At 37.8% G+C, this 26,357-nt stretch overlaps 1 protein-coding gene across 8 annotated transcripts in view; it reads right to left on the minus strand.

Annotated features, from left to right (window-relative positions):
* The window catches only part of DOCK9 (dedicator of cytokinesis 9), a 226,764-nt gene that overhangs the window by 61,365 nt on the left and 139,042 nt on the right, over positions 1-26,357 (minus strand). For 5 of the 8 annotated variants that reach the window (XM_036756911.1, XM_036756916.1, XM_036756915.1 and 2 more), the window contains 5 exons: positions 23,429-23,562; positions 18,262-18,376; positions 10,805-10,871; positions 9,016-9,063; positions 5,619-5,755 (listed from right to left, as the gene is read on the minus strand). In XM_036756911.1, coding sequence (XP_036612806.1) covers positions 5,619-5,755; positions 9,016-9,063; positions 10,805-10,871; positions 18,262-18,376; positions 23,429-23,562 — 501 coding nt within the window. Of the gene's footprint in view, positions 1-4,902; positions 4,947-5,618; positions 5,756-9,015; positions 9,064-10,804; positions 10,872-18,261; positions 18,377-23,428; positions 23,563-26,357 lie in introns of all 8 variants that reach the window. The other 3 variants (XM_036756919.1, XM_036756918.1, XM_036756917.1) reach the window with 1 other exon arrangement.

The raw sequence follows: 26,357 nt of genomic DNA on the forward strand, positions 1-26,357 counted from the left end.
TTGAACATGTCTTAACTGATGTGCTACTGTCACTGTGACATTGTGACTTAACTTTAACAATCATGTAAAATTCCTCTTTCCTGCCTTTTAGCTGTTAAAAGCCAGGGCACCATGAATACTTTTTCTTTACACCTAAATGGTTGATAGGGAAGGTCATTGAGAATACGTATTCAAGTTGAAAACAGATACTGACTATTATCCTTTTTTCTCCAACTTGCACATGAAAAAACAAATTTGTGTCAAATGACAAGAAATGTGGTTTCCAGAAGGCTAAAGTGAAGGCATACTCTGAGATAAGAATATTACCTCTACCCACTGTCTCTACAGGACGTGATGATTTTCCTGATTATGTATGTGAATGACATAGGACATGGGATATACTGTTGAAAAAAAATTTAAGCTTATAGAAAAACTCATTAGGGACATCTTCCAAAAATGGATCCATTTTAATATATTTTAAAAAGACCTAATTGAAATGGATCGTCAAATTGCACAAAACATTTTTTTTGGCATCGATTTTAAAATTCCATCAATCTAAGTCTTAGCTAACGTCTAAAAATGTTTTTTCTGTATTACATAATGTTTAAAACACTTGCTTCTTTAGGTCTAAATGATTATATTTATACACAGAGATTGTGCCTATAGGTCTAGATGAAATTCAAACATATTTAATATCATGCCTAGTAAAGAAACATGATATATTTTTATATAGTATATTAACATTAACATGTGCATTCATTTTTTCTCCAAACCGAGTGCGGATTTTTCTTACGGAAAAGGTTTTGTATTCATCTCTCATGACGTCAGTTATGTCATTCGGCACAGATCTATCAACTTAGAGACATCTAGGTAAACGGATAGTGGAGTCAAGGAGATGAGTTCAGATCCCACCTCAGGCATTTACTAGCTGTGTGATCCTGGACAAGTCACCTGATCTCTCTCAGTTTTTTCCCTCATCTATAAAATGCGTATAATAACAGTTATCTACCTCAGAAGGTTCTTGTGAGGACCAAATGAAACAACATAAATAAAGTACTTTGCAAACCTGAAACTGCTATATACATATATATATATAAATGCTAACTATTATTATTATGAGTTTGTTGTTATTAGTTGTTTTCAGTCATGTTCAACTCTTTGTGACCCCATCTGGGGTTTTCTTGGCAATGATATGGGAGTGGTTTGCCATTTCCTTCTTCAGTCCATTTTAGAGATGAGGAAACTGAGGCAAACAAGGTTAAGTGATTTGCTCAGGGTCACACAGCTAGTGAGTATCTGAGGCCAAATTTGAACTCAGGTCCTCCTGACTCCAGGATGGCCTAGACCACCTAGCTGACCTGTTATCTTTATTATTTACACGTGCAAATTATAGTAAATATGTTAATATAACCCACATTAACTTTTTATATGCTCTGGAAATATCTCAAAAGGGAATCATGGCCCAGGGAATCACGGCCCCCTCTGTAGTCTTATTTGTAGAATCCAAGTTTATTGGATTAAAGAAGTATACTTAACTACCTCTTAATTTTCTCATATGAAAAAATGAGTGGGTTGGAGTAGGTGACCTCCCTGTCTCTTCCCACTTTAACCTGTGATAGCTATGATGTACATACATACTTTTAATTCACATTATTTCTTGCCCAAATGTTGGGGCAAAATAACGTACCTGCAGGAGTCATCTGCAAATACAGCGAGTCTGTTCTGACTTTTGCATGAATTCAGTTTTTTGCAGTCCTCTGCTGCTACCTGGTGGCCACTTTGATGCTTACAGGGGCCTCTCCTAATCCTCAGGCCTCTAGAGATGAGATTGTCCATACCCAAGATGGTGCACAGAGGAGTAAGGGTAATCTCTTTGGTAATGTGAGTAATTTCCTCCTTGTTAAATTCATGCCAGATTTACACATATACCTGGCAAGCCTCTCATGACAGAATAAAGAACCCTCCTTATCTTTATCGTTTTGGTTGGTCCAATAGAAGGCGCTGCATTAGTCATCAAACAAGTATGGTTTTCCTAGAACGAACATGGTTACAAACCTTCCCAGCACATGATCACGGACAGAGTGCTTCAGGTTTGACACATACCTATACACATGTGTTTATACACACATACATACATGTTGTGCTCTTCTTCTTGTTGGCTGAACTGAACAGGAGATTAAAAACTTAGGGGAAAGTTGCAGCCACTTGAAAATGTCAGAACTAGAAGGTGGAAGATGAACAGGTGAATTTGAGAGGTGGGCGCAACTATTTGCAAGAAGTAACAGTTATATTTGAATGAGCAGATGCTAGAGAAAAAAAAGACACCCAGGCTAAGACTAAACAAAACCAGCTCTGTGTTATTTGTCAAACATCAGGTAAAGCACTAGTCTGAAATCAGACTTAGGATAGAGGAAAGGTACAATTTTTTCACTCAAAATAAGACACTAACAAATTTTACATCAATTTAAATTAAGAAACAAAATAAATGCTCATATTTATAAGCCTAAAATGTTAGTCAATTTGAAAATTAACCTTTCTGTATAGCTTTAACATCAATTATTTAACAACTGTACATTCTTTTGTTCTCTGAATTTATTCTGATTTCAGGTTATAAAATATCCAGGCTCAACAACAGGGAGGTGTAGGGGTACATCAGTCTTCTGAGAAGCCTTGTAACTTTCTGCCTAAACAAAGTCTTTCTCAGCTGGCTCTTTCACTGTCTAGAAAAAGGATGCCTGACCTCCTTGAGACAGGTTAACCTGCTCTTTCATGAGATTTTCTGAGACCCGGCAATTCAGTCAGAGAAAACCAGATTAGTCACTCCTGTAAAATGACCTGACAAGCCAACTATTTGTTAAATAGTGACTAAAGGCCTGATGGCTGTGGTCCTTAATAAGAAACAGTTAGTTTACCTCTAGCTTCTCCTTAGGTCACCTGGATACCTATTCTAGTGGTAACTAAGAACACCTGAAATTGACTTGATTTCTGGAAGCTAGTGATGTTCAGATGTTGTCCTGACCCTGATTAAAGCACAGGCCACTGGATTTGCTTCTAAATGAAAGAGGTGTTTTATATTTTTGTGGTGAGGGTGCAATGTGACTGTTTATGAATGTCTTAATGTTTAACCTATATCAGATTGCCTGCCATCTTGGGAAGCGGAAAGGGCTAAAAATTTGGAACTCAAAATCTTTCAAAAAATGAATGTTCAAAATTGTCTTTACAATTGGAAAAGATAAAATACTATTAATTTTTTTAATTAACATTTTGTTTGCTATATGTGCCCTTTGTACTTTCATCTTCTGTGTTTCTTAAACTATAAAAATCTCAAGGTCACTTTCCTCATCTTACAAATGCACCCTAAAATTCAACAATTTTTTTGAAGAAGGACCAGACCTGTGATTTCAGTGATACAAGAAATGCTGTCAATTCAGGTTGGCACATGCTTTGTAACTAACTGTCTGAGAGAGTTCCCTAAGGTTGAGAGGTTAAGTCACTTGCCTAGAGTTACCTAGTCTGTAGGTGTCATGGGCAGGGCTGGAACCCTATACTGATTGACTCCAAGGCCAGTTTTCTCTACCATGCCATGTGGTCCCTTCAAGCATCAATTACAAATTATTAAATGAAGGAATTAGTCTGCAGGATGTATCTTTGCCTCCTAGCTTCCCTTGGGTCTCAGCAAAAGTCCTTGCCTTCTGCAAGAAAACCTTCCTAAGTGTTTCTTAAGACACTAGCCTTCCCTTTGAGATGACCTCAAATCTGTCCTGCATGTATCTTGTTTGCAGTGTTGTTTGCGTGTTGTCTCCCCCATTCAACCGTGAGCTCCAAGAAAGCAGGGACTTTTTTGTCATTTTTTTTTTGTACCGCTAATGATTAGCACAGTATCTGGTGCAGGGTGAGCAGTTAGGTAGTGTTTGTTGACTTGATTAAATATAACTGCCTAAGTGAAGACTGTCTAGTAGGTTTCCATTCTTTGCTAGATTTAATTTGTTTTCTAAGTAGGAAGGAAGTATAGAGGCAAGAAACTTTGTGTTGTGATTTTTTAAAAAAAATTTAATTACTTCGCCTACAGGCCTAGAAGTATCAATCTCTAATAGACATTAAGTATGTGACAAATTAATACAAATTATTATTAAGGCATGGCATTAATAGCCAATCTACAGGAAAGCAGGACATAAAACATGGATTTTTGATGTTTTTTCAATTCATTTTTTGACAGACTGGCATAATATTGGTATAAGAGAATTTGAGATTTAGCCTATGACTTCACCATGGCTTAGGCTGTATTAAAGGCATTTTAACTCTGCTAGAGTACAAGAGTAGGGATTTTTGTTACTTTCCATATCTCCTCTCCCTTACAAAAGGTCATCTTAAATTTGAGCAATGGTGAATAAACAGAGCTGATGATGTTCTCTTTACCCTTAGCCCGTGTTAGGACATGAGCATGAAAACCACAGCAAATGGAGTCCCCAGCCATTAGAAATAACCATGAACTGGAGAGGATATTTTTCATTAACATGTAAGAAACTTGTCCTAGTATTGAACCTTAATTACAGTCATGCTCTCAGAGGAGGTGGAGCAACCTGTGGGCCACACCCCTAATACGAATGGCATTGATTACAGATGGGTGTATTAGTCTTTGTCATGCTGGATGGTAGGCAGAGTTTAGGGTTTCTGCTTTGTGAGCTCCTAATGTGTCTGAAAAACTTAATTTTCTAGGGACACTACAAACACCAGGTCCCTTTGGCTCGCGGATAAAAATCAATCAAACGGCACCCCTCCCCCCATGTATTGGCAGAATCTCTATTTTGAAGTTAGAAAGCCCCATAGTTAGGAAGGCAGGATGAACAACAAGAACAAAAATAAAAGTTTCTGTTTACAAGTGAAGCGGTCTTAGAAGCCGACTTCAACCTGATTAAATCTTACCATTGTCTACAGAAATTCCAAGCACACTTGATATCTTTCTCACACTGAAAACAGAAAAAGTCACTTGGTTATTGGGCACTTTTCCACATCTACAGAAATTGATTCACGGGATTTATGTTCTCATAGCAGTTTTAAGGATTAAAATACACACTTTTTTTTTTTCTCCTGGCAGATTTGTCAAAATGTGGAAACATGATTAATTACATGCACTTTGTCAGGGAGGGGAGGAGGAGGAAGAGAAGGAAGAGATCCCACCAGATGTTCTCAGCATCTACAATCAAAATTGGTCCTTAACAAAAAATTTAAGAGTACAACATTGAATTCCTCTTCTGGAACACAAATCTAAGTCAGTCGCTGCAAAGATTTCAAACATGGATTTTAAAGACAAGAGAAGCTGTCTTTTTATGAATCTCTCTTTCTTTTTTTTAATGGAAGGGGGTAGTGTGACAGTGGGGTGTCTGATTCCTGGTGATTTATTGCCATAATTGACCATGTTCCACATTATGTCACTGCCAGAGGCTGACTTCATTACTGAAAAAAAAAGGGGGGGTGCGTAGTTGTGACATGAGCTCTCTCTCTCTCTCTTCATCCCCATTTGTTTTGACCTGGAAAGAGAATCGAGTTTGTGATGTGTGCTCTGGTGTGGCCTGGGGCTCTCCCCTCTGATGTGCAGGATGAGATGGTCGGCTGTTACGATGGCACGTCATGGAACTTACTGTGGTTAAATGTGAGAGAGTTATCCAGGCTGCTCAGCTGTTGCAATCTGGCATGCATCATTCCTGTTCTGTTACGGGAAACAGGCAATGTCTGAGACTTTCGATCATGAACTATGGGTCCCAACCCCTCCTGGTTCCTGCAGTATGGGTGAAATGGGACAGAAGCAAAAGTTAGACTTGTTACACTGCAGAGGGGAGAGGGAGCATTAGTGAAGCGGTTATGGCATAAACAGGGGCAGGCGAGCCATTTATAAATGCAGCCTATCTGTTGTATTGTGGAAAGCAAAAACAAGAGGCAGCCGCTTTACAAAATATCACAGCAAAATTTCTGACCCCCCCAAAAAATCATTAATGAAAGCCAAAGCTAATAACCTCTAAAGGGTGGCCATAGCTCATTAATATTAAATTTCATTAAGTAGTTTTTTTTAAAAGAGGGTCAGCTCAATGTGACACCAGAGATTCAAATTTTTTGACAAGTATCCAAACAGCGCTAACTTCTTTGGCTTACACAAGAGACTGAAGGACAAAACAAAACAAACAAACAAAGGAAAAATAAATAAAACTGGAAACTAGTACAGCATAAGAGATGGAAGGCAAACATGCAGTGGAAGGTGGATTAGATTAAGTAGTCTTCACACCCATGTCTTACCCAGGCAGGAAGGGAGAAGAGCCATACACTTTGTTAAACTTGTCGGCAATCAAGTAGAGAAAAGAGAAAAGTGGTCTGTGTTAGCAATCAGAACAGACTACCTTCCTACAGTGTACCATCACCAGAGCTCATGAAAACATGGAAATCAGTGCCGGAATTACAAACAACCCATTTGCAACCTGTTTTATTCTCACTGTGTTATTCTGTGTGGTATAACAGACCATGCATTTACTGTCTTCAGACAAAACATGCTATTGAGGGATTCCAATGTGACAAACTTAGGAAAGAAGCATAGTAGGAATGGTGGCCACCAGACACAATCAAGACCTCTAAAGCACTTAAAGTCGAAATCCTGGTTCAGCATTTTTAACATGCAGTAGAAGCTGAACGGGATTTTACTGTCAAGTGCAGCATAACATAACATTCCACACTGAACATAACCCAACAACATTATTTACCAATCCTCCCTTCTATAGTTCTCATTTTAATGCCGGTACATCAAGCACACGTACATACAGTCATATATCACCGGGTGCTTATTAAATCCTGGTCAGAAATGAGTTCTTTGTGTTGTTTATGACTTTCCACCCACTGAAGGAAGAAATGGACTTTCACATTTCCCAATCCTAAGAATTTTTTTGAGGCTTCTAGGATCCATGCCCTTTCCTGTTCACCATTTTAAACATTCTGTCATTCAATCGTAACATGTAACACATTCTTGAGAGGCTGAAATATGAAATAAGTCACAGGATCCAAGAATTAGAGCTGGAAAGGACATTAGTGGCCATCTAGACCAACTTTAGAGCAGCTGGGGGCGGGGTGCAGTGGATAAAGTACCAGGTCTGGAGTCAGGAAGACTGAGGTCTTCCTGAAAAATACTTAAGAGTTCTGTCACAACCTTATAATGTTATAAAATATACTAATCACTCATCTTCATGAGAAAAAAATTGCAGAGACTTAAATGAAGGGAATGAGAGACCAAGAGCATAAAAAACACCCAGTATATATTCAAATGCATTTTGCATTCAAAAATCTAGGTTAAATAATTACTGTGCTTTAAACATGATAATAGGTTAGAAAAGTTTAAGCAGTATTAAATCTAACACATAATTACTATAAATCAACATCCTAGATTTTTTGGGAAAAAGATTATAGGAAAAAAGTTACAGCTGCATATTTCTATTCAAATTATATCCTTTTAAATTCATGCACATTAACATAAAACACAAACCAGACAAGATTAAAGATATTCTGAAGAGAGACTAACATGAACACAAGAAGATGATTTTTTTCACATTCAGGTTGGACATTCTATTAAGTGTCACTCCCCCATTTTTATAGCTATTGGTATACAGAATCATATCTCTAATACCATAAGAGAGAGTGGAGGGGAGTCTCTCGATGAGTCAATACATTTGGAAGCCTTTCTTTAAATCATGAATATTAGTTTATATTCAAACTGTTCAAAAATATACATTGTAGTGGTGAGAAATGCATAACAAAAGCATAATCTCTGCGTCAAGGATCTCACCCAACATACACGGAACAACTCAAAACATGGAAAAGTTGAGCGTGGGTAATTGAGCAAAATGGAGGAAGCAGGATGGGGATATTTGCTACAACAGATGTGGTTTGGGTGACTCTTTCCCAAGGAAGATATATATGCTGTCAACGTAAGTCAACTAGGTAAATTCTAGCTAGTTTTGAACATAGGACTAAACGGATACAGATAGAACAAGATGGCACCAACAATTCGAGTACAGACACACCAACATAAGAGTGTCTTAGCTAGTGCATTTAATAATCATATTAATATAACTAGATGTTATCATCAAGTCACAAAACTTGCAGTAATATCATCCATCCAAGGTATAATGTGGATTGCTGGCAACAATCTGAATTAGAACTTGGGGCCCAACAGTGTTACCTTCCCTAAACAAGAATCTACTTAGGCTTACTGTATGTGCATAAACACTGTCCCCATGGGAATTAACTTGGAATGGTAATCTTGTCTTGCACAACATTGTTCACAAAACAAATTACAGCATTAGGAAAGAAATGCCTGTACTTAGGACAGTGTTTTGTTCATTTGTTCAGATAAGCGTCTAGGAAAATGTTTTTGGATTATTCCAAAGAAGGTAATAGCTTCAATTTTACTTAAAGTCTCATGAGGTAGATCCAAATACCTAGAGATGGATATGTGTTCAATGATCTGGGTGCACCAAAGAAAGGAGAGAAGTGATCAGAAATTTGTGTTTTTGTGGTTGAGAACAGGTATGGGGTTGACAGATTTTGAAACTAAAAGGAATAGACAGGTGCTTGCGGTGAAGGAGAGGGCAAAGGGTGAGGGATGAGGAAAAACACAGGAAAATAAAGACAGAAGGAAGAGATGGTGAACTAGGACCTTAATAGGAAGGGCTTAGAAGTATAGATATGGGCAGACAGGCCAATAAAAAGCTCTCCAGAAGACAGGGAGATTTGAGGCATTAGTTATAAGGCAATAAAAAGCCTAAATGTAGGTGGAAGATCCTTATAAATTTTTGTAGAGACAAGTAAAATATCTGCCAACTGTCTTCATAATAGATTATGATACTTTGAATTGTCAAGCATCACAGAGTGACACTTTCCATATATTGAGATACACTTAACACAAAAGAGAAAGGGAATAGATGGGTGGGAGGGTGGACAAGAGAAGTAAGAAAACCGACATTGCTGAATAAAATTACAAATTGAAATTCCACACAGTACCTTGCTATATATCTTTTTCCCATGTACTGGAACTGATGTAAGCACACTCTATAAAAGATAAATTGGAAAACTATTTTAAACACTTAATTATAATATTAACAATGATGAATGAATTCTAAAAGATTTTTTCCCAATAACTCTTTACATTCTATCACTGTCCTTTTCTCCCAGCTGCCATAAATCTTCTGAAAGGTCTAAACCTCTTATCTACCTACTTTTGACAAAACACTCATTTAGTTTTTGGCTACAATAGGTTATCAGCAGGATAAAAATGAAAAATAACTGCTGTTCACATTTACACAGCAACTATGCCCTTTGTTCATCATCCTCCTGTGAGTTATAATTATTGGGTATAATCATTCTTTTCCCAAATGAGGAAAATGAGATCCAGAGAATTGAAAGCCTTGCTCGTGGTCATGCAACTAGCATAGAACTGTAGGGATTATGACTTAAAACACAAGCCTTATGACCCTAGATCCAATGGCCTTTCCACTAAACCAACTGTAAACTCTTGCCAGTCATAAGCAATTATTTAATAAGAACCTAGGCATTTTCTCAAAATTGCTTGGCCAAGGAAGTCTTATTGAGTGTCCAAAGCTTCTTCATTTATTTCTTGGTCATAACAACTTATACACTATATAGCATTTTATGGTTGACAGAGCTCTTTCCTTCCAATAACTGTACGGGGTAGGAAAGGCAAGTATTAATTACCTTAATTTTACAGATAAGGAAGCTGAGCAACAAAGAGGATAAATGACAATTGAGTAAAGAGAACTCCTTTTTGGTTCAAGTGTTTGTGCTGTTCTTGTTTTAAATAAGTGCAGGTGAAAATGATGAGCAAATATTTTTAAAGCATCAATTATTTATCTGATAGGAGGAATTAAAAGGAATTATCCAATGGGTTTCCACAGGCATTTTACTTAATATCAACTATCTGTCAACTGTATTATTAATCCAGCGGAGGGAGGGAGTCAAATTTTTGCATGTGATATTCACAGGGAACATATAAATACTTAAAAGTAAAGAGAAAATACACTGGTAGAGGAGTTGGAAACAGCTCGGGAAGGCAAAATTAGATAATTTATTTAAACACGTAATTCTTTTTTCTAATATTGTATCCCCAAAAGTCATTGATTTTCCTATGCTAGGTCCTCATTTGGTGCATCTAATTTTCATGAGAATCAACATACAAAAAACTAATAATGTTAATACAGTAACAGACTCCGAATTTGAACCCAGATCCTTTAACTCAAAATATAGCACGCTTTCCACTCTTGTTTTTTGGACTCTCTGTTTCTTCCTCTGCCTACTGGGTCCTAGACCACTGATAGGGAGGGATCAAGGTCAGGCATAGAGCAATGATTGAATGAGGATGCAGGCATTTATCCAAGGATGAGTCAGCACCTATATTTCAAAGCAAAACATACCTTGTGTGTCTCTCTTCATCTCTGTTAGGATCAAGAATTGACTACATTATGATCCAATGGCTAATGGGTATAAAATTTTCTTATTTTTCATTACATTATATTATGTTATATTAATTATATTATATCATAATGTTATATCATATTACATTAATTTATTTTCATTACATTTGAGTTCCAAGCTATTTCCCTACCTCCCTCCTAACCCAGGAAGGAGGCCAACAATATATGGTTCCATATATCAGTTCTTTCTCTGCAGGTAGAGAGCATCTTCCTTCATAGGTCCTTTGTAGTTTATTTGAATATTCATACAACTCCGAACAGCTTAATATGAGCATGATTTTCAAAAAACTAAAACCACTCACTCTGATATTGTGAAAAAGTCCATAAGTTCAGATGTTGAAGCCTTGTTCCAATATGTAAATAAAGCATCTAGAAAATGAAAATATTGTTGATCAGAAAAGCAACTTACACATATGACCCTACTCACTTCATTCTCAGCATCTGGAGTAACTCATCTATATAACCATCTGTATAAAGACCTTAGAGCTGAGGAATACTGGAGCATGGTTAAATGACATTCTTCTTTCTACAGATAAAGAAAATTAGGTCTGAAGAGATTAATGGAATTGTATGTAATACCTCGACCCATTATTTGTTTGGAGAATCAGCAGTTTAAAAGCTTTGGACTTTAGAGTGATCATAATATTTAAAACAATTGCTAAGTTTCCACTTGAATCCTGTTTTGATGCTTTTTTTTCGGCATGGACATGAAGCTGGATTCCCAAAACTTCTGACAGCAGAGCCTGGACTCAAATAGGTCCTACTCCAGCTGGAATAGACAGAGGATCTGTTCTACAGGGTCAATCCTAGCTAAGTTCAGTGATCCTTATAACCAGGTTGGCCAAAGGGTAAAGATACTTCCAGTCACAACAATGCTTCAAGATTATTAAGTTTTAAAAGTGAAACTGAGTCAACTTAAGTAAAATTGAAAGTATTGCTCACTCCTTTGGAAAAAGGTATAAAAGGTTTGAAGAACTGTGCTGGAGTAAGAATACTAGGAAGGATGAAATCACAAATTAAGTATTCAACATGTCACACCTAATTCTATGTGTACATATATATATACACATATACAAACATTTTCTTGACTAACAATTTTTTTCTACTATTCTTGGGGAAGAATAAATCTAATTTGGGGTTTTTGAATGAGAGTAAACTTCTACAATTCAGATAAACCCCAAATGATAAACATTCAGTAGAGGTTCATTATGGAATTACAGTTGGAAAAATGCAAGTAATTACTATTAATTCAAAACACTCATTGTACGCTTACATATATTTGGTACTTGAGAAACAGGTGAAATTTTCTCATCATCAATAAATCAGTTTGGTTTTCTGGTAACAAACTGCTTTACTGATTAAACAGAAGTAGACATTACCAGAACCAAAAAAAAAAAAACCAACCCAAACAAAAAAAAACAAATCTTTATTCCAAACCCAGAGATGGGTAGAAAGGAAAGAGAACAGACAGGATTTATTGGAGAGAATAGAACCTATCAATAAGACTGCCCACATGTACACAGAGGTCCAGGGTCAAGTTTTCCTAATCAGGTCAACTCCTGGAGTTCACTTTATCCTGGTGAACTGCAGCTGTTACTTTGAATAAGATGCTGAGGAACACCAAAGATGCAAACTACCTACACGACCAGAGTAACTGATGTGCTGAATCAAATTTGATACCATGTAATAGGCTTTGTAAACCCCAAAGCATTACATAAATAATAATAATTCTTCTTCTTCTTCTTCTTCTTCTCCTTCTTCTTCTTCTTCTTTTCTTCTTCTTCTCCTCATCTCCTCCTCCTCCTCCTTTTTCTCCTCCTCCTCCTCTTCCTCCTTCTCCTCATCTCCTTCTCCTCTTCCTCCTTCTCCTTCTTCTTTATTCTTCTAATTCTTCTTCTTATCATCCTTTGTGCAGGAATGGCTCTAATCTTTCAAGGAGATCACTGTCCTTGCCCAAAAATTTACCTCACCTAGACCATCCTATCTAGGTAGAGTTGTTGCCTACCCAATTAGAAAAAACTTACAAAGAAAATCTAATCTGGGTGAAATCTGGCTCTTGTGTAATGGAAATTTTATCAGGGACCCTATAGCCAAATGAGTTCTATCTCCTAGAAGGACCTCCTAGAAAGGAAAAAATGTTCATGCTAAATCTTCCCTATATCTCTGAAAGGCTATCAGGAAATTTATCTCTAGTGTTTAATAAGGGCTAGCATTTATATAGCATTTTAAACTTTGCAAAGTATTTTATATGTGCTATTTCAATTGATTCTCACAATTCTAGGAGGTAGTTACTATTATTATCCCTGTTTTACAGATTAAAAAACTGAGGCTAAGAGAGTTGCCTAGAGTCACACTGCTACTAAGTTTTTGAAGTAGGATTTAAACTTCATTCTTCCTAACTCCATTAACTATTTCAGTTAATCAATAAACATTTATTATGCACCTACTATGTGCCTGGCACTGTGCTAAGTGCTGGGCATACAAAAAGAGGCAAAAGATAGTCCCTGCCCTCAATGAGCTTCCAATCTAATGGACTCTACATGTTGAATTTTTATTTTTTAAAAATTACACTGATATTTATATTTCTGGTGTCAACTAAAAATTTACGTGAATTATAAAGTTTTATTTGCTTATTAACAAATTTGAAAATGGTTCCCAATTGAGTTCTCTCTACCTACAATCTTCAGGCTACCAAGGAAACAAGAATGCCATATAAATGGCAAATGGAGGGTGGGAGACCCTTGCTGCTCACCAAAGATAAAAACAGAAGTTTATCCTGTCGGGGGAACTCACACATTGTGAATGAAAATGTCATAGGCAACATGCAATTTGCATGGCTGGTAGTTCCCTTTTTGCCTTCTCAAGAACCTTTCGGCATTCACACTGATTAGGTCAGCAGTATAAAATGCTTAGCAGGTAGAAAAGCTCATTGGATGCAATTTTTCTGCAAGGTTAAAAACAATTAATTGGCAACTGAGAAACTCACTTAAAGAAGCAGGGGCAAAACCTTTACTCATAAGAGAATATAAGGAAGTCAGCATGGCTTTCCCAAATGGAATCTCTGTTAAATACCTAGAATGACAGGTACAGCTACGGAAAGATTCACAGGTTTCAAGTCAGAGAAAATTCCCTACGCTATGAGAATTGAGGGTCTGGTACATTTTTCTTGTGTGTTTAAGCAGGTCCAGTCACATAGATTGATGATTACATTCTTAGAGAAGCTGTGCATGAGAGAGAAGCAAAGATCACACATTTTGTGGAATGCTTGCTGAAGTGACTATAACATTAAAAATTGGCCATTTTTATCAGGTGTATGGACTCAATTTTTTTTCCTATGGAAGTATGTTTCAAAAATCAAATGTAATAATCAAATGTAAATATAAAAAAGTCAATGTAATAATATAATTTGATTTTCAAGTATTTTTTCTATACACAGCTTGTTTGTTTTTTCCTCCAAGAAAGTACCCAATGCAAAAACGGAGGCCAATCTCTTTTACAATTCCCTTGGTAGTCATAGGTAAGAAGCTCTTGACTTAGAGCAATTTCAGTTGACCACTTAACCACTTACAACTCCACAAATGCACTAAAATCAGTCTGCCTCCAGATCTGCCGTGGGCAAGGCTTCTCCTTGGCTCCTAGCCTTGGTCTGGGCCCAGAGCCTCATGCCCATCCCTCATTCCCAGTCAGCACATGCATAAACCTAACCTGCTGGCACAAAGATTTAGGTGTTAAAGGGGAGGAAGAAGGAATACAACTGACCTAATCTTAGGGGATGAGGGGAAGAGATGGGGAATATGGAGTTGAGAGATATCAGAAGTTATCTGTCCATCTATCTGAAGAAAAATCTCATCATTCAGCCTTGTCATGAAAACTCCCAATGAGGAAGAAATTACTAATAATAATAATAGTAGCTAACATTCATATAGCACCTACTATGTGCTAGATACTGTGTTAAATGCTTCACAATTATTATCTCATTTGATCCTTACAGCAATGCCGTGAGATAAGTGCTACTATTATCCCCATTTTAAGCTGAGAAAATCAGGCAAATAAATGTTATGTGACTTGCCCAGGGTCACACAACTAGTAAATGTCTGAGGCAAGATCTGAACTCAGGAAGATGAGTCTTCTCGATTCCATGTAGTTGCTCCTCCAGTGTATTACACAGCCTCATCTTCCTCTGAATCCACTGTATTTAAACCCTTGAAGTCATCTTTGATGCTTTCCTTCTCACAATACTCATCCAACCAAGCTATTAACTCCTACACATTTTTTTTTACATTGACAAGCACTCTGTCATAGTAGATAAAGGACTAAATTAGGAGGTAGGAAAAACTCAAATTCTAATCCTAATGAGAAAAATAACTATTTCTCTCTTATATTAAATAACCAATTACTGGGGAGATCCAGAGTTTTTTTTTTCCTTTTTCCTATTTCCTCATTCAAAGTCTAGTCTTTCAAGGAGATCACTAACCTTGTTCAAAAATTTACCTCACCTAGACATCTTATCTAGGTAGAGTTGTTACCCACCCAACTAGAAAAACCTTATAAAGAAAATCTAATCTGGGTGAAATCTGGCCCATTGTGTTCTAGTCAGATAGGTCTGAGTGATCCGAGTCATGGCCCCCAGCCCCTCATTAGAATAGGTCCATCTGTCATTATAATATTCATTCTCTCATTAATTGCTAACCAATCAGAGTTGATTGCCATCTGTCAGGAACACACCCTCTTCCAAGGGCATATAAACGTCAAGAAGCTGCCATGATCCATCACTGGTTCACAAGAGACAGCCAAATGATTAATCCTTTTAATAGTTACTTGCTAGCTATAATTAATAAAATGATTAATTCCCTAGAAATTATGTCTCTCAAACTTTTTATACATCACACTACCTTTAATTTCTGGACATGACTAATGTGAGGATGTATTTCACTTGACTGTGCATATTTGCCACAAAAGTTTTTTTCCCTCCTAGTAAGGTGTGGGTATGTGGGTATGTGTGTGTGTGTGGGGGGGAAGTGGAAAGAAAAGAAAATAAATCCTTAATTGAAAAAAGTTGTAATTAAAAAAAATCTATTCCCACCTCCAACAGTTACAAGCTAAATAACAAAAAACATATCATGTAATCTCTTTGAGGTTAAATAACTTATAAAATTGAGATAATAACAAATGTAGGACTGCCTTAGCTGTTAGAAAGATTACACTATAATATTCAATGAGATAATTCATGCAATGGGGTTCAATGGGTTTCAAAGTGCTTCACATATTCCATCATCATCATTACTGTTTCTGTTTCCAAGATATCTCTCAAATATAAGGCACGACTGCCATTCAGTTCCCAATTATTTCTCACCTGAATTACTGCAATAGCTTCCTAATCTGTCTCTCCAGCTTCTAAACCACCATGTATCACCGCCATATTTATTTTAATACTATTGTTTAAAAACCTTTAACGGCTTCTGGATTGAGCCCAAACTCCTTAGACTGGTCTTCAAGTCTCTCCATAACCTGCCTGTAACCACCTCTTCCTCCTTATCTTATACCATTCCCTAACATAAAAGAGTACTTTTAGCCAAACTGAGCAACTTGTCAGTCTCCAATCAAGTCCTACCATTTCTGGTCACTTTCTGAACCTTTTTTTTTTCTCACATTACTCTTTATTCTGGGAAGACCCTTTCCTTCCATCTTACCTGCTGAAATCCTCTCCTTCCAAGGCCTGCTCAAATGCCATACCTTCTAGAAAGCCTTTCATGAATCACTAAATGGAATTTTATCCTTCTCCTCTGTGTGCTGATGGCATCTTCCAAATACACTTCACTATCTGTATTAAGAATTGTGTGTAAATAACTACATCTCTCCTCTCTGACTGTAAGTCCCTTAGAAGTAGGGACAGCCTGTTATCTTTATTTTCCCCCTTGGTGCCTTAAACACAGAGCTTTTAAAAATATTTTTGCTATACTGAATTTAACACCAATTTAAAACTTTGAGTCTGGCCACATGTAAGCTAGAGGTTTGTGGCTTTTTACAATGAGAAAAAGTAATGCGATGGGGGATTAAGGAATAAAAAATTCAGCACGTACGAAATTTCATTCAGGATTTTAAAGGCAGGCATACATTGTATTAACAGTAGAATATGTCACTGTTAATACCAACCCCTGAGATGGCAGTTTCAGAATATGAATAAGTTTTCTGCTTTGAATGGAGGGGGAGGGAAGGGAAGAAGCATTTAAATGGCACCTATTACATGCCAAGCACTGTGATAAGCATTTTACAAATCTTATCTCATTTAGATAATGCTTTGAAAGCATTAGGATAATTAAAACTTGATCTCCTGTTTGTTGGCTACAGGGAAATTCGCAATATGAAAAAAGCAGCCAAACATATATCCCTGAATCAGGTTTTTCACAAACAGCCCTAAGCCTCCCTAATCATCTTCTCAAAGAGGCCATTGTGAATTCTAGGGCCCTGCTGGAGGTTCCTTCATTCTGCTGATTCACTGAACTGACAATATGGCAGAAATTCTGAAGTAGATGGTAAGAACTTCATACAGAACACTATGATATTACTTTATCTGAAACACAAACTTAAATAATGTAGGAAGCAATGGGACATAACAAAAAGAGCCCTGAGGAAAGGAACCAGGAGACCTGGGTCTAAGTCTCAGCACTGTCATACTGCCTAGCCTCTCCAAGAGTCAGTTTTCTCATTTGATAGTTACATACAAGAAAAAAAAAAAAGAAACCTATAAAATGCTTTCCTGTTCTAAGATCTTAAGACTCTTTTCCCCGAGTATTCAATGCATAATCATTAGAAAGTCTTATGCTTCTATTCCTTATTTTATTGCCCTGGATCTCCATTTCATCTGTGGATATTTGAATAAATAATTTTTAAGGTGTCTTAGAGCCCTAAGTGACCTCCTTTGCTAACTTGTACACATTTTAGAGACCTTATGTTCAACACACACTGGCATGTATAGCGCATGGACCAGGTAGGCCAGCACACTCTAGGGCAGCATTCTCATTGGCTTTTGCCTTGAGAGGAAGAGCCAATGGGAATGATCTCACAAAGTGTGTGGCATGCCTAGTGTTCTCTGGATCCCTTATACTGCAGATCTGTATCTTTTACAGTTGACTATGGTACTTGTGATCATATATTTTAAAAGTTGAGAATCAGGACCATGGTGAGGAACACAGCCCCCTCCCCGCCCCCATCATGTCACTGGATGGTGAGGGGGATAGAATCTGATTGGATTTACATCATCTTAATTTATTGCATATTTCCACAGAACTACTTAGAAGGATTGCCTGTAAATGAAGACATTGATATTGTTTCAGCTGACCCGATCCAAATTCTCTGCCATTTTAATTAACAGATACAGGCTTGGAAACAATGATTTAAGTACAGATAAAAGTATCACTATTACTATATGCACCAGTACTGATATAAGCCACTACTACAGGTAATATTTCATTTTAGACAAAAAAGGGTAATTGCTGTTCTCCCTGTTGGAAAAGGTAGATCCTGTCTTTTAGGGTTTTTTTTTAAAGGGCGATCAATTAAATTATTGGTTAAAAGGAAATTGAATTCTTCTGTAGCTCCTAGTTTATCTATCCCCACACTAAAAGAAAAGAAAAAAAGAAGTAAAGATGACTTCAATTGAAATATTCTCATTTATTTCAAAATACTTCTCGTTTTTTTTCCCCTCATTTTCTCATCCTATAAAATGAATGAAATAAAATGGAATCTGTCATTTACCTACCATCAGACATGCTCTTTAAGATGTATAGGAAGCACATGAGAAGACTCTTAATCTCTGACTGGTCAAGTTTGTCACAGCGGACTACCGAGCTCCCTAAAGTACCACTCTGTTGGTGCTGAAAAAAAATAATAGGGAATGGTTTTATTAATTTCAAGGGAAAAATAGTATCTCAATTCCACATTTTTTACTACCTTGAAAAAGAAAGGTTCTCAAAACTGAGGGAGATTACTGAACCTGGGATACTCCAGGTATGAGTAACCCCTCACTACAATATTTCAGGTACAGGCACACCTTTCCCGCCTCTGCCCCCACCATAAACAAGGGCTTTTCCAAAGTAGCTGCAGCCATTATCTCTTGATGGATATCTAAAAGGAGGGGAAGAAAGGACACACCCAAGCCTCAGAGTCCAATGTTGCCACAGCCTAGGCTATTGACGTAGGCCTTTAATAAAATGAAATAACATGCAAAACAGGGTGTCCCATGAGCAGTATGCTGAAGAGATGATGGAGAAAACAACACTGCAGAACTAAAAACTACTCTAAGGAAGACACTAATGGTAGACACAGCAAAAATAAACAAACCAAACCAAACCTATGGTGCTGCCCAGGTATCAGCAGGCAGATGTCTCTGCAAACAAGTCACTGCCAGTCGGGAGATATCAATGGAGGGTTCTCACAGCAGAAAAGAGCCTGCAGGTACCTAGTAGATAGATAGCTGAGCCAAGCAACACCAGAGACAGCCTAAACTGATGAGGTCCTTCTGTCATCAGCTTATCTGAACACTGCAAATGTCCAAACAAGATCTGTCAGAAAGCTTAGTGTGTAGTGACTAGCTAGTTCAGTTTTGCCACAGAGCAGCAGTAAACAAAGAATATACATTTATAAAAGTATAAGAATATTTAGCCCATGCTTTAAAAACAAATAAGCAAACACCTGTAAGGTATTTCAGTAGAAAATCAATAGGGTTTTCCCTCTCCCAAAAATATCAGTTTAAAAAAAGAGCATGTTTTATTTATTCAGTGTTAGAGATGAGTAGTATTTTAGATCATATTTTGGTTTTATAGCTAACACTATTCTTTTTAGACTTTGAAAGATCCATGATTCCATCAACACGGACACTCCCTTTGCTCAAGCAGACTGCAGCCCATCAACAGCTGGTTTCATGAGTTACTGTGGCCCCCCCCAAATTCATCACCTGGCAGCCAACTTTGTGGTGATGAGTATTGCCAACTAGCTGGACCAGTCCTCCGATGGCAGACATAGGGTCTGATGCAAATTCCAAGCTTTTCCATTCTGGCTGGACTTGCAATAGCTGGCAATATGCAAAGTACCCTGGGTCACCTCCATGCCACAGTGAGGCAAAGGAAAAGGGCTTCAGTGATGTTCGTATCTCATGCCCTTAATATATTTTAGATTTAGAGGCAACAAAGTGGGCACAATAGAGAGTGTGCTGGACTTGGAAGTCAGAAAGATTCAACTTAAAACCCTACATTAGAAAATGACTTGCTGTTTTACCCATGACAAGTCATTTTACTTTTCCGAGTCCCAGTTTCCACATCTATGAAATGATGGATAAAAATGGTGGGCAAAATGGGGACTAGAATGGTGGGTAGGACGGCGATAATAATGTCAGTCACTTCACAGGGCTGATATGAGGCTCAAATCTAATAACATGGGTAAAGCAATTTGCATTTAAATCAGTGTTAAATTATTCATTATTATAATTAAATATAATTACCATATGTAATCTAATAATAAATAATATATCATTCTATTGATTTATTAATATATTGTATGAAATAATTAAAATGTTGATTATTAATTAAATTTGTTGTTAATATATTAAATTAAAGTGGTACATAAATGTACCACCATTATTACTGTTATTTTATTTTTCCAGGAAGAAAAAAACCGGTTTAAGTTTGTGGCAAAACTGTACTGCTAGTGTCATCACTCCAAACATCAGCTCACACTCAGACAACTACAAGAACCAAGTACTTCTTGCAAAGGCAACGGAAGCGTGGCATGCAAGGGGTCCTCTGGCAAAGGCGGAATTGTCAGGAGGGAAAAGTCCATGGTGACCCGATTTCTCCTGGCTGACTGGCAGCTCTCTTCCTCCTCTCCAGGGCTGCGCGTGACATAGGCGGAATGCCTTCTGAGAAGCTTCTCCCTCTGTCACACGAAAGCATGTTAGGGTCAAGGGGAAAGGTTAAACACATGTCATGAGACTTCCACCACCAAGAGGCCTCTACCTCTACAAGACGGCTTCCTCCCAAGTCCAGGGAGAGTCAGCTACTGAAACGTAAGGTGAGATTACAAATGTTACTTGCTGGGGGAGAAGGGCGTTTTTCAAGTCCTGGAGAAGTGGTGACTCTCTACCGAATGAAGAGCTGAAATGGTATTGAATGATATGCTTAAGATTTGGGGATTAAAAAAAATGATAAAAGTTTCCAAAACTCAAACCGTGGTGCTGATGATAAGGCTGACAACATTTGTTTCCAGGTGCCCGTCAAAATTTTTAGGCTTTTCTACAAAACATCATAAAGTCTAAGCCTTGGTTATTTCAGGAAAACAGGACTGAAATGGAAGAAAGGAAGAAGAGGGATATGAACTAGGTCCTGCTCTTGATTAATTCCTTACGATGTGGATGAAGTCAATTCTCCTCTTTGTATTTAATTAGGCAGCTAAGTGGTACAACAGCTAGTGTTTGGACTGGGAGTCATACGCTATCTTGGACACTTACTAGCTGTGTGATCCTGGGCAAGTCACTTAACTTCTCAAGCCTCAGTTTTGTCGTCTGTAAAATGGGGCTAATGAAAGCACCCCCTTCACAGGGTTGTTCTGGAGTTTAAATGAAGTGACATATGTGTGTGTATGTATATATGTGTGTGTATACATATATATGTGTGTGTGTATGTGTATATATGTATGTATGTGTGTACACATGTATATATGTATGCATATGTGTATGCATGTATATGTGTGTATAGGTGTGTATGTGTGTATGTATAGATGGGTATGTATATATGTGTATATATGTATGCATATATGTGCATGTATATATGTGTATATATGTGTGTATGTATGTGTATACGTGTATGTGTATGTATGTGTATGTGTATATATGTATGTATATGTGTGTATGTATGTGCATATGTGCATGTGTATGTATGTATAGATGTATATGTAGGTGTATAGATGTATATATATGTGTACGTATGTATATGTGTGTATAGATGTGTATATATGTATGTATATGTATGTGTATATATGTATGTATATGTATGTGTATATATGTATGTATATATGTGCACATAAAGACATACACATACATAGCACTTTCCAAAAGATACATGCTTACTATTATTATCATGAATAATAATAATAATAATAATAATAATAATAATAATAACAATAATAATTCTAGGTTCTTCGGGGATAACTAAGGTAACAACTACAGTGTGCTCTCCATTCCTTCGGAGAAAATCATGTGGACTCCTTATGCTATCTTGATTACAAGGGGAGCTTTCTCTTCTCTACCTTTTTTCTTCCTTTTGGTAGGATGCCTGCTATTCCTAGTTTCCTTCAAAGTTCAGCTTATGAAGTATGAAGCCTTTTCTGATCCCATTAGCTGCTACAGCTTTCCCCCCTCAAATTATCTTATATCTATTTTATATACATATATTACACATATACACACATATATACATATGTATGTGTGTATGTATATATGTATATGTGTGTCTATATGCATATATGTGTTCATACACACACACATCTATATATATCCCTAACACCCAGTCCATCGCCTTTCACAGCTGTAGGCAGTTAATAAATGTTTGTGGACTGATTATTATTCTTACTGCTTATAGAAAGCACTTTCATAATTAGTATAAACCATGTAACAAATTTCTAGAATTTAGATGATAACCACCCCCTGGCGGTTCCCTTAGTGATATATCTGACTTCAAAGAGAACCTGAGAGAGTGGGTAGAATGAGTAACTCGATCCAGGTAAAAAATGTGATTAGTCATTGAACTCTGGGCCCTGCCAGTGAGCTAAGAATCAGAGCCATTCCCTTAGGTTCAAAAGGAGATAGGAGGCCAGCCCCGGAGGGAGCATGAACTTTGAAAAAGGAGGAAGAGACAAAGGGTCTGACGTGGGCCTTTGTAGGTAGCTGGCAGGAGGTAAACAGGCTCCAGACGTGACTGTGCGCAGGGACGATTTGTAGGCACAGATATGATCTTGGATAGAATCAACTTTAACCTGACAGATCAGCTGTTTAGTGAACATTTTTCAAGGATAATGGAACATGACAGAGAATAGTCTGGGGGAAGGGTAGCAGGGCTTCAGAGATAAAGAAACCTTAAAGAGATAACAAAGGACGACCTGAAACTCAGGAGAGGAATCTGGGAGGCCTGATTCCATCCAACAAGCATTCATTAGATGCTTACTATGTGTAAAGCACCGGAGAGCCAAAGCGGAAAAAAACCAATAGTCTCTGCATTAAAAGAACTAATAATCTACTGCAGGGAGACAAGGACGTAGACAATGAAGAACACTAACAGGTTAATTACTATAAAGGCATAGGAAAAGCTCTAGACAATGCTATGAGCAATTAGAAGACACTGTCGGCTGAGCAGAACAAGTCTGAAAATCAGGAAAGCCTTCATGAAAAGAAGTGATACCTGATCTAAGCCTCGAGAGAAAATAGAGAATTTTTAAAAAGCTGAAATGTGAAGAGTAGATGGAGACATTAGGGGGCGATCTGAGTGATAGAATGGAGGAGGGAAAGGGCAGGATAAGATTAGGGAATCTTTGTCCAATTTGACTAGTTCTGACAGATTTTTAATGAAACGAGAAAAAATAAGGCTAGAGAAACAGGCAAAAGCCAGACTTGGAAGGCCTTAAATGCCAGGGTGGGAAGTTTGTCCTAGAACTCGGGAGTTCTGAGTCATAGTGGGCTAAGGTGAGTAGATGAGAAAGGGGGGCCACCCGGCTGCTTAAAAAGGGGTAAAGCAGCCTGGGGCAGAAATGGAGCAGGTCAAAGTTCCCAGGCCCACTTTCTTTTGGTAAATGGCTAGGATTTATTGAGGCAAATTTTCATGATCTTGAATTAAATCCAATCACATGAGGAACAATTATGAGAGACATGAAAAAACAACTACCTTGTCGAGAGAATTGGTCTTCTCGATGTTCCTTTCTGGAAGGCTGTTCACCGAATCGGTGCTGACGAGAGAGCCTCTTGAATCAGCACTTCGCACACTACTGATATTCGGTGTTGATGTGGTATAGGGTGATGCTAAAAATTTTTTTTTAAAAAGAAAAAATAGGGGATAAAATGTTAAATATATAGCTATATATTGCAATTTTTTAAAAACTGTGCTATTATTTCTGTTAGGAAGTTGAATCAAGCATTTTATTCAACTACTCCACCTTTTAAAATTCAGGCAATATCAATTTTGAGATTAAAAAGCACACATGCATGGAAAGTACGACTTCATATACACAGTAACCTTGATCCCAAAGACCCCAAAGAAGCCACACTGCTTCAGAAGTGCAGCATTACTGAAGTGAAACCAATTGGTTTTTTGTTTGTTTTGTTTTTGTTTTTCCCCAAAGAAGATAAAACGTACCTTTACCCGTAGCAACCACAATGAAAAAAACAAATAAGTCTCTATATTGTCATACTACACAACAGTGAAAGGAATTAAGAACTCATGAAAGTCTTAGGAACTGCACCATAAGATTGATTTACAATGGCAAGGACCTTAGAGATTACCTTGCCCTAAAATCAAAGTTAGATGAGACCTCAGTGACCATCTAGTCCTGTCCAGATCTCTATCAAAATTCCTTCTTCAAGATCCTCAAATGATCATCAAAAAAATCACCTGAAGATCTCTAATGAGAGGGAACCCACAAATTTCTGAAGCCACACGTTCTACTTCTGGATAGTTTCTAATTGTTAGGAAGTTTTTTTCCTTATATTAGGCCTCATTCTATTCTAACAACTGTAAGGGCAAGCAAATTGGGACTTTTTGTTGTCTTTTGTTTGGAGTGCTTCTCAGCACTAAGGTAATCAAGTGCCTTTGACTGAGTCTTGCCTTTGTCTGTAGGAAGGCCCACACCCTTGCTAGTCAGGAGAGGTGTGAAGCCCTCGGACCCTGATAAAGGGTATATATACACTCTGAGGTTAGCATTTTGCTTGAGGCTCACTCACTGGAAGAGTGTTATGTGATTTGACCAGACAAGACTCTGGGTAGCTGTTAAGAAACCCCCCTCTTCCCCCACCTCCCAGCTTTGAAAAACACAGATGTTGGTGCGTCTCTCTCTGGTAACTGCATGTATTACTATGGTCAGACAGAATCCTGTCTGTTGATTTGTGTTACTTTTCTCTGCCTGTAATTTCTGTTTGTGTTGTCTCTGAAGTTCAGAGTACTGACTTTTCCCCCTGAACTAAGCAAATGATATATGTATGTTCAATTAAAGTGAGATTGTAAACCCCTTAAAGTTGCTTTCCTTAGAAAAGCAGATCAAAGCACCTGCACTAGCAGCCCTCCTGTGTTATTGGCAAGTAGCACTGTTGTTACAACAACTTTCACCAGCTATTCCCATTTCTGAATCATGTGCCCAAGCAAAACAATAATAACTGGCATTTATATAGCACTTCGAGATTTGCAATGGGCAGCTAGGTGGCCCCATAGTACATACATAGATTGCCAGGCCTGGGAAGACTCAACTTCACGAGTTCAAATATGTCCTCAGATACTTACTAGCTGTGTGATCTTGGGTAAGCCACTTAACTCTGTTTGCCTCAGTTTCCTCATCTGTAAAGTGAGCTGGAGAAGAAATGGCCAAGCACACCAGCATCTTTGCCAAGAAAGACCTGAGTGAGGTCGTGAAGATTCAGATACAACTGATGATCAAACAACAATAAGGTTTGCAAAACACTTTACCTATGTTACCTCACTTGGTTCTCACAACAACACTGTGGGGTAAATGCTCCTATTATCTCCACTTTACATATGAGCAAACTGAGGCTGGCAGAGGCTAAGTGATTAGCCCACTTATAGCTTGTTAGTGTCTGAGGTGGGATTTGAACTCCATTCTTCCTGACTTCAAATCCAGCACTCCATTCACAGAACTGGTCATAAATCTCAGTTCATAAATTGTTCATAAAAAACAACACTGACCAATCAGCTTTCCACATGATAGGGCTTAAAATACTGGAAGCCCAAACTCGCTCATCTTACCGACGAGGATGCTAAACCCCCGGAAGGAGGTTGACTTGCCAAAGATCATACAAGTCACAGGCTAGACCCTGGTTCCAAATCTAATATTCTTGGAACAAGACATTATGGGGCTGGTGTGAAAAATATGCCTCTGGAGACACAACTAGCGTTTCACTTCTCTTTGATGGTCATTAAGGAGTTAGGATTGCTGCCTGATGCAAAACAGCATTTCCACTATCAAAAGGCCACTGAAGCCACAGGTTAACATGTTGTAAGCCTAAACGCCCCAATTTTAACAGTTATGGATGCAAAGGGCATGCTACTAACCAGAAATGACACTGACATTTGGTTTTGCAGATGGCATCCGATGCTTTTTTGGCACTGCAGTCTTGCAAATGCAGGCAGCAGCCTTAGGTACACATTATCAATTTGAAGCCACAGTTACTGGGGTTAGGTTACTACTGATCACCTGGGAAGGGACTGGCCATTTGGAATTCAATAGGTCTAACAGCTGTTCATGGGACTGAAGCACTCACCTACCTGAGTTCTGGCTTTCTGTAATAGAGGAGGTAGGGGGTAGGATTAGCTCTGGATTCAGGCATAAACTTTCTACCAAGTCACACATTTGCTGCATTTCTTAATTAATTGGTTTCTGGCATCACGATTAACACATTAAAGGCAACTCCAAGCAAAGTCTTTTGACTCAGCGAAGAGGCAGGGTCACAAACTTTTCCCAGTGCCTTCCCTTGGCTGATTATCTATAATTTATCCTGTACATGCTTGTTTATACAATTGTTTGCATGATATCTCGCCCATTAGACTGTGAGCTCTATGAAAGACTATCTATTACTTTTCTCTGTATCAC

The sequence above is a fragment of the Trichosurus vulpecula genome, chromosome 4 (assembly GCF_011100635.1).
Source record: "Trichosurus vulpecula isolate mTriVul1 chromosome 4, mTriVul1.pri, whole genome shotgun sequence".
Classification (NCBI taxonomy): Eukaryota; Metazoa; Chordata; class Mammalia; order Diprotodontia; family Phalangeridae; genus Trichosurus; species Trichosurus vulpecula.